Source organism: Atta colombica, unplaced genomic scaffold (genome assembly GCF_001594045.1).
Source record: "Atta colombica isolate Treedump-2 unplaced genomic scaffold, Acol1.0 scaffold120, whole genome shotgun sequence".
In the NCBI taxonomy this organism is placed as follows: Eukaryota; Metazoa; Arthropoda; class Insecta; order Hymenoptera; family Formicidae; genus Atta; species Atta colombica.
Genome location: NW_017259207.1, coordinates 261,947 through 279,119, shown reverse-complemented (window position 1 = coordinate 279,119; position 17,173 = coordinate 261,947). Strand labels below are relative to the sequence as shown.

At 31.4% G+C, this 17,173-nt stretch overlaps 1 protein-coding gene across 1 annotated transcript in view; it reads left to right on the top strand.

Moving 5' to 3' along the window:
• Positions 1 to 17,173, top strand: part of LOC108694584 (calmodulin-like) — a 100,682-nt gene that overhangs the window by 54,047 nt on the left and 29,462 nt on the right. The window contains exon 4 of the mRNA XM_018204162.1: positions 16,180 to 16,298. Coding sequence (XP_018059651.1) covers positions 16,180 to 16,298 — 119 coding nt within the window. The remainder of the gene's footprint in view (positions 1 to 16,179; positions 16,299 to 17,173) is intronic.

Below are 17,173 nucleotides of genomic sequence, written 5' to 3'. Positions count from 1 at the left end.
TCTCTCTCTCTCTCTCTCTCTCTCTCTCTCTCTCTCTCTCTCTCTCTCTCTCTCTCTTTGCTTACATTATTTAAAAGGTGACTCGATGAAACACTATCGAGACAAAATTGGAGAAGCGTATGAAAATATACGCATATATTGGATGCTCTGATATTATTATATCACGTCCATTGAGAAGTATTAAGAAACAATTAACTAAATATATATATAAATAATTATTAAAATAAAAATTACTGGAAAATAAAACACATTCATTCTGCTTTATATCAAGTATAAAGTAGAATCAAAATTAATATTATAAAAATTGAAACTAAAACTAGATGTGCTAATATAATTCAAATTTTACAAAGTTGATCAAACAAATTCATACAAAGTTTTGATTTGAAATAATTTTGCGAATAACTTACTGAATGACTTACTTATCTTATAATAAACAATAAACCTATCTTATAAACAGTAAATAATAAACTTATAATAAACAGCAGATCAAGCATAATGTCAAACAATAAGAAATATTTTATTTAAGGTACGTACGCAATATTTTAATTTTTTTTTGAACGCATAATTGATAACAGAGGTTTTCATCAACTGTTGTTTAATTGTGACAAAATTGTGATTACATATACATTCTTTTACTTTAAAAATGACGTAATTAAAAAAATATGAATTTCGAGTTATTAACATGAATGAATTAGGTAAAAATTATCTCTATTAATCGTTAAAAGTAAATTAACTTAATTTTCCGTCCTTCAAACAGCACTTATATCATTTTTTAGGTCTTCATAGAGATAATAATACTTTTTTTTTTAAGCTGGGGAGAATCTTCACCAAGATATCTCCCCAGGCAGGGCTGAAAGTTATGTGAGATTTTTAAAAATTCTACTATGTTTACAGTTCTTTACAAGCTTTTCGCGGAGCGGTCGGAAACTAAATAGCATTATTCAGCTTGAAAAAATCATAATATTGTCTATAACAGTGACACATATTAAGTTGTCATTTTTATAAATAAATCGTAGAATCTTACAGACATTTAAAATTAAAATAGTTTTGGTGATTAAAATTCGGAGATTGTTTTATTTTTAATTAGTTATTTTTTTAGTTGATCAAGATAAATATAACTGTTGATGATATTTCGAATTATGTCACTTTTGATGAATTATTTTGGATTTTTATAAATAATTTTGTTATATAGATGTAAATCGTCGCAACTCCAAAAGAATGATTTTTAAGGATTGTGGAACGAAAATGACATTTGATTATATTTCTTTAAGAGTATATTCTTTCTGCAACGATGTTATTTGAATAATCGATAATTGTCTATTAAGTTAAAAATTCTTTTTCTCTTTTCTGAAAAATTCTATTTTTTCCGTTATGTCATTTTTGAAATAAAGGAACGATATGTAAAATGAATGGAAGAGTCTCTTGTTGGAAATAGAGACGAAAATCAAAATATCAAAATATGCAGAAATGCGTGCTTATCATTGTAACTGATGTTAGATTGCAGTATTTCAATTTGACAAATAATATGTGCATCACAAGGATGTTATTTATTATAAGTTATTGAAGATTATTTAGAATTGAAAAGTATGACTTTATGATTAATTTTATTTATAACATTTGAATTGTATTTGCATATCTACATTTAGCTTTGGCCTCTTTATTGCATCAATTTTTAATCTGTAAAGCCTTAAAATTAATTGTTTTAATTTTATAAATAGAATCTTCAAAAAGCTAAGAAGATCGAGAGTTATTTGTTTTGATGTAATCGTTAAAATTATAAAATACTCTTATTGATATCGAAAAATCAAAAAATCTTATTGATTGAAGAACTAGAATTTCAAGAAATATTTGAAGAAGACTTACATACATATAAAGAAAGCCTTTTAGGTACTAGCGCGAGTAAACGGTATCAAGTGACTGGCAGTTATCCGGTATCTCGTAAAATCGAAATATACTCATAGGATCACCGTTGGCTTATCGCAATGAAGCAATCAAATCACGATGAAGGAATTGCCGATTTACTCGATTCTCTTCGTTATCAGAAAGATTGCCGGCTCTCTTATTCCCTTATGAATGAGTTCGCGGCACTCGCCGTTCCGCCCCGTCGCGGTAAGCGGAAGCGTTTGACGTCGTTCCACTGTGGCAAAAGGGAAAGTTCTCAAGAAGTTCCGGCACGTACACGGGGCGGAGAAGCTAGGCGGAACCCTCTCCGGAAGCTGCTCCCGGGATTCTCTCAAAGATTCATGTTTCCCCGATCGCATTATAGTTTCGCCCACGCGCGCGGCTCTACCGCATTTGTGGCCGCGATGCCGTAAATTATCGTGCTATCGTGAGCGCGCAAATCCGTATAAAACGCCCCTGCGGCTCGACGTAGGTACACGCGTTGCAACATGGTCTCTTTCACCTGCTCGACGACCACACGATGAATAACAAAGGCTATTTTTCTTTTAAGAAGGGTTGCAGTCCCTGTATTTAAGAAGATGTTGAAGTAATGACCGCGAATGAAATGAAAATCGAAGAAATCATCTGTTTTATCAATTAAACGCGATTTACATACATACGATTTTAATTTTTTAAATATGTAATTAAACTAAAAGTATCTATTCACATTTGAATAATATATAAGTATATTTTAAAATCTTCAGTTTATAATTTTGAAGTTTGCAAGAGAAATATAATAAATGAAAAGTACGGTACGAGTACACGTGTGCATACAAGTGTGCATACTTGAATTATATTTTTCTATTTATTTCTCTTGTGTTTCAAACTCAAGGTTTATAATTTTTTTATATGTCATATAAATGAGAGTAGATATTTTATATGTCATATAAATGGGAGTATAGTTTTAGTTTGATATTACATTAATATATTAATATAAAATTTTTTATCATGTGGAGAGAAGTAATCAGGATTGTGCAATATATTTCAAGTTTATAGAATATTTACATTTATTATTTACACGAATATTTTTCGAACAGACAATACAAGTAAAATATGTAAATTATTACAAATTGGATAACAATACAAAAAGAAGTAATTAAATTTTATGATTGTTAATGTAACTGACTTTAATATTGACATATAAAAATATATAAACGAGATAGAAATTTTAGTGCGGTCTAATGCAACGACAAAGAACAGATTTCATTGATCCATAAATTGTTTACATTGAGCAATAAAACATAGTTTATATAGTTTACATTGTATATACGTAAATATAGATTATTATATTTTATGCGTAAATGCACAACCTAGAAATAACTTGGGAGATAACAGAACATTATAGTTCGAAAATTTTTTTTATTTTTCACTGAATCTCTTGTATAAATGTTTTTGAATAAATGCTTTTATATTTATTCACATTTATTTGTTTATTTTGGAGAATAATTTTTTATTTTGTATAACGAAAGCGATAAAAAAGTACAAAAAAGAAAAATACAAAATGTTTGTCTGATTGGTACTACAGACAATTCCAGCTCTTAACTCTACTAATATTTCAAAATATTGATTGACCAACCAGAAAAATTTTATTAATTCATCAATCAAAGAAATGCGTCAAAACATTACAGCATCAAGTGGACCATAGCCAGTACAGACACAAGTGTCGTTCTATCTTCAATCACTTTAGTGACAAATCGACACAAGTGTCGTGTTCTTTATTACTTATTGAGTGCCAAGAAAGAATGCAACGACGATGTTTGTGTCATATTTCACTAAATCCCTTTATTATTCATTGATTGTCAATTGACCGTCAAGAAGGATAAAACGATATTTATGTCAACTATGCCTCTTAAAAGGAAAATAACCAAAGTTACATTATCCCAGTCATCACATCCTAAGATCAAATCAAATGCAATTCAGACTCGTCCTCGCTCGATTTCTCGGACTTTCTTTGTTGGCGTGATTTCCTCTGATAAAATTACCTTATGAATAATATCACATGCACGAGACGCGTAGTTTGCGAGCGAAGTTATCGCAATCGCAACTATTACGTTGCGCCAAAGATTTAGTGACTGCATATCGTCGTGGTGAATAAGTTAAAACCGTTCCTCGATATATGTATCAACCAATTTGAATGATACCGGTGAAGCGAGCAACAAGCGGCATAGCTCGTTTCAGCACTTATTCGAAAAATAAATTCTTTTTCCCCTGAGATAAAAATTGAACTATCAGAAAAAAATTGTGGCTACTACAACATATGAATTAAATTACACTCCATTCTGTAAAAATGCAAATACATTTTTATACCTTCGGGATAAATAGAACCAAAAACAGAGTCCCGTTTTCAAAGCTTAAACTTTATTAATTAAACAGCGCGTATAGCAATCAACTTTACTGTAAAATAATAATGCCGTGTAAAAATAACCCGATATTAAATTTCAATTTTGTATTCATATTCACACTAAACTAGAAGATAATTTAATGTTCCTCATATTTATACACATTGAGGGAACAATCCCGCTTTTTTTCTTTTATTTAATTTCACTCGAACAAGCATTGTTTTTTCGAATTTTGTTAGCTTTGTATGATACATTGAAAGATACAAAAGCGCCACTGCTTCTTTTCCTTTTATCTTTTTCACATCTCTTACTACAGTCTTCAATACACTAATTCGCAACAATCGACGGAAAGTTCCGCGATTGCAACCGGCCTGAGTTTCTCTTAACTTTCTATTGTCAGGAAATCGCTATTTCGAAAATATTTCGTGTGTATATAGATCAGATTTCAGCGCGTTTACAACAATCCATCTGCAGCTTCCACGCGCGCATCCGTCTTTCTATCGCTTTTATTTCACGATTTAATTCTCCGTGAGTATCATCGTTACAGGACGAAACGATATCGCAGATATCAATCGATCTAACCGCGCGATGGATCTCCTATTCGGCGGAAAGTAATAACGTTCTGCAAATACCGTCCGGTTTTCGCGAATCGCCTTCGTTTCCATCGATCTCGACGTATCGCAATCTAGATTACTCCATATATTGTTGTTTTGCCGCTTCTCTTTTTTTCCTTTTCCCTCTATTTCTCTTTTTCTGTCCTTATTTTTTATTTTCTTTTTACATCTTATAACTATTATAACTAAACTGTTCTTTTTTTTTTGTAATATTTGTACACTTTACGTAGTCCCGTACTGCACTATTAGACATCAAAGGAACAATGGTAACTTCAACATCCTTTGAATGAAATGATATTTGTTATTTTTAACTTTGTGTGTAAATCAATTTATTTCTGTGGTTAACTTGTGGTTGACTTACTTTAGAGTTTTAAAATAAGCAATGTCTTTATTACATATCTACTTCAATAATAAAATTTGAGTCAAGTTTTATACATTTTCTTGAACGAAATTATTTGACTTCAATGCTTTAAGTTAACGACATATCGAATGATGATCAGTGGCAATAGAAATGATTAAGAATAATTCAAATTGAGTATAATTTGCTACTATGAATTTAACAATGTAGAAAGTCTAATAAATGATGATTCTGATTTTGACTTACTTTTTCTATTGACCTCTCTATCTTTCGTTTTGCGTGTCTTAGAAGGACGAAAATAACGTGATGAAATTGAAGATCGTTCAATTGCTGTGTTATCGGATGATTCGGAATATCGGCTGTTTACAATTTAGCATTGTTTTCTATTCCCGATGATATATGAAATCATGGAGAACAAAAGGCGAGGAAAACCGCGCCTCAACCACACGAGTCCTTCATACGCGGGAGTTTAGTAATTCGCGCGATTCATATCCTCGAGCGCGTGTCCGCGCCAGAATTAAATTCTCGTCTCCGCAAGTGGTTTTCGTGCCGGCGCTACCGCGACATTTAACAAACGAAACGAAATGACCCACAAATCCGCCGTGACAGTCGGAAGTCGAGAGATCCCAGAGATGCGAGAAAAGAGCGCAAATTAAGAAATGAAAACGGATCCTGAACTCATTGTCAGTTGCCACCTTTCGACTAATATTCCGTTGAAAATCGACGTCTTTCCTGCCGGTCGATTGTTGACAACAAAATTGTTACTTTCTAATAGTATTCTCTTTAAAAAAGAGAAAGGGATTTATTTATCTTAAAGTTTATGTTTTAAGATATCTTATTTTTATGTTGTTTGTGTAATTACTCATAAATTATATTATTTTGATATTAATAAATGTTGAATAAATGTAACAAAATATTTAAATAAATCACATTATGTTAAATTAATAATCGAATATGTTTCAAAACAAAATATTTTACAATAATTTACATTTTTTTTTGTCGTTAGGATATAAAAACACCCAAGGATATAAAAACACTATTCGCGAATTAAAAAAAGATTATCAAAAATTAAAACAATAAGATGAAGACTTTCTGTGTTTGCCGAAGAGTCGAAAATTCAAAAAAATCGGAGTCTAATCGAAAATCGGACAACAGCGCTACTCTAACGGTATTTATCATTCTGTAATGATGAACGGTTGTCAATCGACTTAATCATTAAATTTACCGCAAGGTGGAAAGCTGCGAGTATGAAGTATTATCATTCTTTTCCTTTTTTACAAGAAAATTATTAGAATTTATCTTTGTCGCACGAGATATGTAACTTGTACCTTTGTTAGGATAGATAACTACCGTCTAAAACGTGGAATAATCGCCATTTCCGCAGGTTTAATGAGAATTTTAACGACTGAACGGATTAACAGAAAAAAAAAAGAACGAGCTGCAGAAGCGGGAAGGGGAGAAAGCAAGGAAAAACGATACATAGATGCAAAACGGATGGACAGATAGATGAAACGAAGCCAATAATCGACGCTTTTTGCAACATGTACGCGATACAGTGCAACGAGTGAGAAAAACGAGAACACGAGCATTTTCGGGAGTATGCGAGACTACTATGCGGCCGTGACATTCGTAATATGCCAACATCGCGGGGCTTCTTCATTGGATCACGTGATTGATCCACTCTCCTCCTGGGTGGGATCCTCTCGCGAGAGCGAGAGGCACGAGATCCCTATCTCTCCTCGATCGTCTCCTTACCCGAGTTACACCTATGGAATTTCATCGGGAATCTCGGTCGGTCCATATCGTAACACGCAGTCAATTTGTATGCCCGCGCACACGTACGTACGTGGGGCATGTAATACATGGTATAATACACGCGACGAATCCGCGCTATATCAGAAAATACCCCCACCGGGGGGTTGTACACATCGGGTAGCGTCCACCCCTGTGAGCTTGCACGTGAAATTGTACTACGTACGCGTACGTGTGACTGTCATCCACGATGGTATTCTGTACACACGTTCGGTTCATAGGCTACCTACTACGAAATGGAGACCAGAGAATTATGTGGGTCAGATCGATGATTGTAATCGCATATTGATTAATTCTACGCGAGATTCTGTGTGGAATCAGAATAATCTCTCGATTAAATCGCCCGCCTGCTCTCATTCTAGATAATTGTAGCCATAGCTTCTTAGTCCAAAAGTACACTGCTAACATAACATCGGAGAATCTAATTATGGGATATTTTCGAACTTTCCGCGGCAAAACGTTACCTTGCCTAATTAATAGAAATTTGAAAGATAAAACTACGGATAAAGTAGCATAATTAAAATCGTTCCCTCGAAATTGTGTTGACTCTATAATGTTGATTTTTTAAACACTGCCACATCGAGATTTCACCGAAATTTATTATTTTTGTTAAAAACTAAACTCAGAATAACATGCGTATTCAAAAGATGTATTTTTTAAATGCCAATTTTTTTTATTGTAACATGGTCTATAAAAATGTTTGCTATTACATTTAAAATGTAATTGTGATATCTGAAATTTTTTATTACTCAGTGTTAGAATAATTTTTCAGAAACTTATAGCATTTTCTCTTGGGATACAGTGAGTATAGTGTAGTGCGATAACCTCGCACTATATTAGTGTAAGTACTGCATCAGTGCTGCACTACACAAGTGTACATACATGATGTACACTTCATGCTATCATGTTTAATTTTGCTACCGATTTACTTCCATTTTCAAATTTTTAATATCACACTAGTTCTACACCATCTTTTTGAGATCGTGTAGCAAAACTCCACTTCATGCATAAAACTATACACTGCACTACACTATAGCCACGGAAACACTTAATGAGTTTGCCTACCACTAGCCAAGGAAACACGCTACACTGTCTGAGTTGTATTGATAGTGCAGCCAAGAGAAAACACTATTAAAAAGAAGAACTCAAGACAGAAACTGGAATTATTTGATAAATTAGTATGTCAATAATTTGATATTTATGTAATTTTGTTAATGATAAAAATTGATTTCTGTCTATTTAATATCTTATAAATTGTAATCTATTAAAATGATTACAGTTATATTCCTGCTTATAATATAAATAAAAAGAAAAATTAAATTTTATTTGTTGAAATTAAAATATTTAGTTGGAGTTTGATTTCTCTAGCTTGTTTTTTTATTTCCAATACTTCGATTTTCAAGAATGACATGTATATATGATTACAAATCTAAGAATGTTCGCAATTCTTAAAAATTTGAAATATTCTTGGAAATGTAGAAAATTCTTAGAAATGTGGACAATACTCAGAAATGAAAAGTTCTTGAAATTTTACATTGTAACCGATTGTATTTTCCTGATATATCGATCATTATTTTCAATGATTTGAAGTTTCGAATTCTTGGAATCGTAATTATTTTAATGAAAAGCATTCTTAGAATTTTATATAATATAATCTTTTTGTTTATTATATTTTTTTAATATTTTATACTTTTACAAATTTAGATTTTCGTATTGAAGTTTCTAAACTTGAAATTTTAAATTGACATTTTTAGAATCTTTTTAGTCAGAAAATGGAATTAGGAAAGTTACAAGACAACTATTTCGTATCATTAATATATATGTATACTATGTTTTATTATATTTTTAAAAAATTACAAAAAAATGTTATACATTTTTATCAATAATCCACGAATAAATAAGCACCCACATAGATCTTCTGCTTATTAACAATAATATATTATATTCAAAATTTCAAAATGTTAGGTGTCATGACGTTATAATGATTTCCAAGAACCTTCATTGCGCAAATGAAGATGTCATCTTACTTACCATAAACAAAACAACACAGGAAAGCTGTAAAAAAGGCAGAAATGCCAAATAGTCACGTACGCAAAACGTCAGATGATTCGTTGTACATCGTAAACTGTCATCCAAACGAATACGTACTTCAGTTCACTCCTACCTGAATGTTATTGTCAGCGAATTTGCAAGTGCAACATAACGTTATATTTTACCGACGTTGTAACACACTTTATGTTCACATTCTTCGCGGAAATGGGCACGTATCGTTATCACGTAGTCCGCGTTTACACACTCAACCATCCGTGCAGCGAGATCGCGCGAGAGCGGGCTGATCCCACGCAAACACCGGTATTTTCCGCACGCGCAGGTCTGCGTGCGTGCCGTTGCATACACATGTGAAGTGCTGTAACGAGAAGTTGCTGCAAAAGTCAACAGTGTGTGTATGCGTGTATGCGCACTACAAAATTCTCGAGGCAAAGCATTCGAGGGTGTTCCTTCCGACAGCATTATCGTCACCTAAATCCCGTTTACACCGACAGTTATCCGGTTAAAATCCGCTTAGGCTGGTGCTTAGTCTACGACGTCGCCTGCAGTCGGAGGATCTTGAGGGTGGGTGGCACGCTGCAAATGAGAACTCTTTAAAAAGCGCGCGCGTACGCTTCCACATCTCGACAGCTTCGATAAAAGACGCGTCGAGGCGTGCGATCGATTCTGATTGTAGATTTTATCGAAGGGGATTTTTCATCGTGAGAAAGGCTGTCCAATGCACGCGCATATTTTTTTCATTTCCGACACATTTCCGTATGCTACATTTTATAGGAGAATAAGAGCAAAACGAGTGCACGTTTTCCAATCGTCAGAATCACGAATGTAAGGAAGATTTGAAAAGTTAAGTCCGCCGAAAAATATATCAATGAATAATAGATTCAATGTAAGAGATTGATAGATAATATTTGCTCGCATTTTTTTTTTATTCTGAAATGGAACAATCTGAATCGAGAAAAAAGTATTTGATATATTGTGTTATTATATATAATTGCATGATAAAATAATTATAGTTAGGAGTTCTTATTTTTATACTAGTGACAATTTATATTCATATTTATATTTATTGTAATTTTATACAACACTTTTAGATACAAAAAAAAACGAAATATATGGAGAGAATTTTCTCTCTTAAAATTTACCCTTATATAAAATATAATGGTTGCGGTACAATATAATATTTTAAAGATTTTTATCATGCATTATTTTAAAGATTTTTATCATGCACTTTAGTAAATTTAATCAGATTTTTTTTATATTTTATTGTAATCTTATTAATGAATGAGAGAGATTTATATCAAATTCTTCGAAATATAATGTTGTCCCATGACTACTATTTTTAGAGTAAACTATAAGAGAGAAAAAAATTCTCTCCGTATAGTTATAAATACAAAAAAAAAATATATATATATATATACAACCTTAGCCAAAAATATTAGGCATTTTATTTACCATTATTTATAATTTTAGCTAAAAAATTGATTTATGAAATTTGCTATAATAAATTATATATCTTCTTATATATCTTATATATCTTCTTATTATATATCTTCTGTTTCAAGAATTCCAGATTAATGAAAAAAAATATGCTTATTTTTAGCAAGCTATTTAGCATCAAAATGATTATAATTTATAATGAAATATGTAATGATAAACTCATAGAATTATAATGATTTTCGATGCAATTATATATTTTTTAGTAGAATTATATATAACTATTATCAGTAACAATATAGAGCAATAATAATTATAAATAATTATTTTACCTTACAATTATAATCACAAATATCAAATCATTTTCTCTTGAGATAAAAGCATCTGAGATGAATAAAAATATCAGAAACACACAATAGACAGATAGACGAAAAGCGAAAGGGAAAAGAGTATTAGTCACCTGAAAGATTCTTTATTGCAGCTATTATATATTTGACTCAACTCTACAATATATTTGAACATGGTGAATATCACTGTAATAAAAAAAAGTTTGTTCACGCGATTCTTTCTAGAATGGAAATTTTGTCCTTTATGTTGCATCTTATATTTTCCTCGAATCAAATGTTATTATACATGTCTAAGATGCCAGATAAGAACTTATCAACTGTAACAAGATAGAATTGCGTCTAACAGCGGTAACTTTACAGAACTGCGGTAACTGTAGAACAGAAATTCAGAACAGAAGAAAAAGAGAAAAGAATCTTCTTGATATCGACTAAAACTTACTTACAATAATGTGGATGCTTCTTTATTTAAAATTTATGCCTTTTATCTGTATGCTTTAATCGGACATTTTTTCGAATCTTTATTTGTTATAACAAAAACATTTTACAATTAAATTTCTAACAGAAATTAAATAATTTCAGAAAACGACATGACAAAAAGTAACTCGATAAAATTCATTAACTTATTAAAATTCTTCGTTCCCTAAAAATAGTATTCTATTATACGGGGCATAATTTCTTTTTTTTCTTTTTCTCTCTAGACATTAATGAATTAACTGCATCCCCTCTCTCTCTCTCTCTCTCTCTCTCTCTCTCTCTCTCTCTCTCTCATTTTATATGAAAATTTTTATAGTTGAAGAAAGGTACCATATATATCAATGCTATATATTAATTTGCAGAAAGAGAGAAATCCCCGTAAAATAAAAGCTATCTTCTTAATTTTTTATAGAATATCAAGCATTTTAATTTGTAAAAATTGTATTATAATGTAAGGTATAATAATGAAAACAATGGTGTATTAGTAACATTAACTGACAACAGTTTAATTAAGAATGTCTTGTTATAACGACATTAATGAAATAAATACTCCATGCTGTTATTTTAATAAAATGTTATTTATTTCATTAAACTGAACAGTATATGAACAAGATTTTCAGTTACATTGCTGTTGACTAATCCTGTCAATACATCACATTTTTGTTTTAATAAAATGTTATTTATTTTGTTAATACTGTTATTTAATAATATATAAACAAAATTATTTCCAATTATACTGCAGTTGGCTATTAATACATCTTTTTCCGTGTATAAAATGACTGTTTTTTTTTTCTTTCTTTAACAACGTTGAACTCTCAAGTCTTTTCGATCTTTCTCTTAGTTAGACATGCAATGTAAAATTGTAATTACGTGTTGTATAATACGTGACTTCATCGCCATGCTGCAGGTCTAACGTGGATCTGTCAGCAGCTGCGCAGGAATTAGCGTTTGGGGATGACTGACGGATACGAAATGGACTGTAACGTCGCGCGAACAACATCGCATTTATTTAGACGGTGATCGAATTATGCAAATTACTCGGCGCCAACGTCGAATCGTTCAAATCCTCGACATGGTCCTCAATGTTTCGATAAACATGTTCCCACATTCGTTCGTGATTTATTTTTTTCAAATATTACCGAATGTTAACCCGACCCGCTCAATCCTCCTCCTGACAATCGATACATGTTGGTTTTTCGATTATACTTGTTTACGTGCTCACGAATTTTTGTCCCGTTAATGTAGTGGAACGGAAAACATTGGGTGAAATGGAGCAAAAATACACTCACATACATGCTTTTATTCTCGCTTATTTAAGCAAATGCTTGTAAAAACGAAAGTTACATAAAATGCTTTAAAATATGGATAAAATGAACAGATTATACAACAATTTTTCATATATTTAAAAATGAAACACTAGTTCTTGTGTTGATAATATCTGCGATAAAAATAAAAAACTACTTGCATTCATAAATTGTAGAATGTACTTTTATGGTATTTTCTACTTTTTGTCAACACAAGCCAAGAAAACATTTGTTTCATCTTCATTGTACACTGAGAGAAAAATCTTTGATATTTTTTATTATAATTATATCTCATCATAATTATGGTTATTTTCTGCTATAATAATATTAATAATAACTATGTATAGTTCTATTATATGCATATATTTAATTTGTTATCAAAATCGTTACAACTCAGAAAGAATACTTTTTAAGGATTGATTATACAAAAATAACAAAAGTGACGTTTGATCATATATATTTCTAAGAGTATATTCTTTTTGCTATTTGATCATATTATTTGATCAGTTAATAATTTTACATTAACTTAAAAAATAGTTTTCCTCTTTCCTGAAAAACTGTTTTGAATTGTGTCACTTTTAAAGTAACGGTAGTTTTTATTACGAGTAGATATACTAATATTATAGCAGTAATAACTATGATAATATATAATTATAATTATAAATATCAAAAATATTGTTCTCAATTTATCTTCAGTTCACTTCAATACAATCTTACACTCTTAAAAATAATGTATTGATTAATAATGTCAATACATTAAATTATTTTTAAGATTATGATGAAGTAGCAGTTTTAATATTCATTAAACCGACATTGTAAATGAAAGAAGATGCGAGAGCCATTTTTGAGGGTCATGAATTAATAAGAAGTGCTACGCGCGCGAGAAGTCGTAATTAAGCGTTCGCACGAAGCAGAGTACAAGCTGAGAATCAGTCTCGGCAAAAAACTCTCTTAAAAGTTGAGGAGAAAGATGCCGCGCGGTACTTTTTTACGCGGGGAAAATTCTGCATACAAGGGTATTACTCCGGATCGCAGGGTGTATAAAGTTCGTTCGCTCTTGCGCCCACTCTCCTGCGCTTTGTGCGAATATTGCCATGTACTTCCCTCTTATTATGACGCGTCTAGCATGATAAAGGGGTTCCGACAACCGCCTAGAAGGCTGGAAAGCATTTAGCTGTGGAACCGCTTTACCGGAATGCGGGAAAGATTTCTCGCGTTCAACGTGGAGTGCCCGACAAACGCATAGCTGTATTTAATATCAACGTGACTCCTGTCCCTTCAATAAGGAACTATTGTACACTCAAAACGGTCAGCCAGATTTTTTTTATTGAACTTCCTCGGTTTACTGAAGAAAGAACTGAGAAAAGTTGAGGAGAAACTGAGGGAAAAACTCAATGTCTAGATTAAGAATGAATTAATTTCTTTAATCAGAAGACTCTTTCCAACCCCTCGGAGAGCTCAGGAGTGTTGGATCTGCATTTAAACGATTGAGAGAAATTCTTTTTTCTGTAATCAGGCTTTTCTCTATTCTACATGCGCAATTAAATCACATTTAATTAAAAAGGTTGTCGGATTTATTATTGCCATTTATTGTACAGAATTACGACATTATCTTATTCCATCTTAAAAAAGCTTATATAGAAATAATTATTAGAAGATAAGATAAACTATTCAGTTTCTCGTTACCTCTGAAAATCTAGTCATATTATTATCAAATCTTTTTGTGATAAATCATGTAGGGTAATTATTACACCAGTCGTTAAATCAAATAATTGTTAAAGAAAAATATTAATAAAATAATAAGATTTAAAAAATAAGTTGTAAATACATTGATAAATTAATTTTAATTTTGATAAAATAGGATTAAAATCTAATAAGTGAAATGCTTGAAATCAGTTAATTTTTTTACAATTTTTCTTTACAATTTTTTTACGTCACATGGAAATCTCATTTTGCTAAAAATATTTTCTAATAAACAAATTGTAATTGTAAACAAAAGAAATGCTTTCTTTTATTCTTGATATAAAAGAGAAGAGACAAAACAGAAAGTTGTGCACAACTGCTCATTTTCACCGAAATTTCACAATATATTCCTATGTCTTGTAACAGGCCTGTCTAATACTTTGCTCATGAACTAAACGCTTCCCCTCCATCCTTTCGTAGAGCAAGATTAAGAAAAAGTAAAAAGAGTAGACGCTGAAGCTCTGTTCCATTATTACACTGTAAAAAGTACAATGTTAATGTTTAAAACAATGTTAATGTTTACAAAACAAATATTTAATAAAGATATTTTCAATTTTAAATGTTTTTATAGGATTTTAGAGTTTGAATCCAATATAGTGTTTTGTTTAATGAAAACCTAAAAACCTAAAAACATTTAAACTTAAACGTTTTTAGGTTTTTAAGTTTTCATTTAATGTTTAAAATATCTTTAAGTGTTTAAAAAAGAAGAATATTCAGATGACGTTTCTGAACTCAATTTAAGCCTATTGTAAAATCATAAAATTGTGAAATTCTGATGACTAAACGCGCAGCATCTCCCCTCTCCCTTTCTCTCTCTCTCTCTCTCTCAAAAACAATAAAAGAACATTTTTTTTATTCACAATTATCAATCGTTTATTGGAAAATACTTGCTGCAAGACAAAGCTTTCATATAGAAAAAAAAAATGCGTTTTCACAAAATTCCCCGGATTTTAGATAATTTTAAACTTCATATTCTATATGATACAAATTTGAACTAATGAAAATAAATTTAATTACAGTTCTGCTTGTTTTATTTAATTTAGTAAGTGATATTATTTTTCTGGTTCTGCTCGTGATTGTGTTTTGAAACCAAAAAAAAGATTTAGGCGTGCAGTTTGCAAAATCAAATATGTATATAAATTTACGTAGAAATATTTAAGTAGTAATTTGTAAGACCTGCTTTGATCAAATATAAAAATTTTCTTATTTAATTAGCTTCGTATTCTAGTTTAGGCAACATAGAGATTGATCGATTTGAAATGTCCTTTATGGAAAAATTTTGATTCTGTTTTATTATCTTTCTTTATAATATTCTACATTTATTTAATTACACATGTATCTTTACTAATTTACTAATTTAAAAATATATATTTTTTTGTATCTTTATACTAAATATATATTTTTTGTATCTTTATACTAAATATATTTTTTTTCTTTTATAAGGAAAACTTGTACGCTAGTTATTTATTAGCGTTATTAGCGTTATAGTAGGTTTTTTTTTACTTTTTAAATCAAGATATATTATTATCAAGACTATTATTTTTTTTTTCAAGATAATATATGACATTTTTAAATAAACATCATTATTGAGTGATTTGTTCTTTTTTTTTATACATGTACTATAATTCTCGACAAATATCGTGGATATCTTCATATTTGTTCATTACATAAATGTAATGAATATATGAGATCCTCATCCTAATATGACAGCTTAATCTGCTCATCCGATAACTTATTCTTTTATGTCTTATGATTTTTCTTCAGGTGATGGAAACGTCAGCTTCGAGGAATTCGTCGAGATCGTCAGCAATATCGGCAGCGCGAGCACGGCGGCTCCCACAGATCAACATCAGGAAGAGCAAGAATTGCGAGACGCCTTTCGGGTGAGTAAAATAAACGATCCCTCGTCGCTGTTTCATTTGAATTTACGAATCGCACGGTTGATAGCTTCTTTGTCCTTTGGATCGGTCCACGCGATCGTCCGATAAATCTCTATCTTCCGCTTCATGTGTAAGACGAAGCGCTTGGGTATCAAACGTAGAGCATATTTTCTCTCGCGATCCAGGCAATTTTTGGCTGGATTACTGCGGGCCGTTCTCAGTCAACTTTCTTCTCTGAAGGAAGCAAGAGGATTTGCTCTTGGCGTTTTTAAACGAGCCGATAGAGCCGATTTCTTTAGACAGAGACTAACGCGAGACGACAGCCACTTTATAAACTGCACCTTAGTGGCTCCTTAGAATACGATGCTGTTCATGAAACGCAAAAGTTTATAATGATCGCGACATGTACCATGAATACTTGAGTGTTCTATGCATATTTTATGCATTATATTATAATAAGTTTTCTGTTGTGCGCATGGATGTTTTAACGGTTAAGTAGCTGGAGTTAATCCGTTCTGACTGTCCAATATGTATCCCTTAATCTTTACTTTCCGAGAATTTAGGATTCAAGTTCTCTTACTTCTGGAATGTCAGAACCGAATTATTCGCATAATCTTTCAAATTAGCTGCGGCCTGCTGGTGGGACACGCTGCCTCGCGCATAATAATAAGTTTCTTAAATTCTGTTTTGAGAGATATTCAGCTTCATGATTATTGATTATATCTCGATTGTTTTGAAGTTATGTGTAATTAAAGGATTAAATATTTAGGAAACGAACAAACAAACAATTTATCTTTAAAATGTTTACTATATAAATAATTTTCTCCTTGACACACACACACACACACACACGCGCGCGCGCGCGCGCGCGCGCGCGC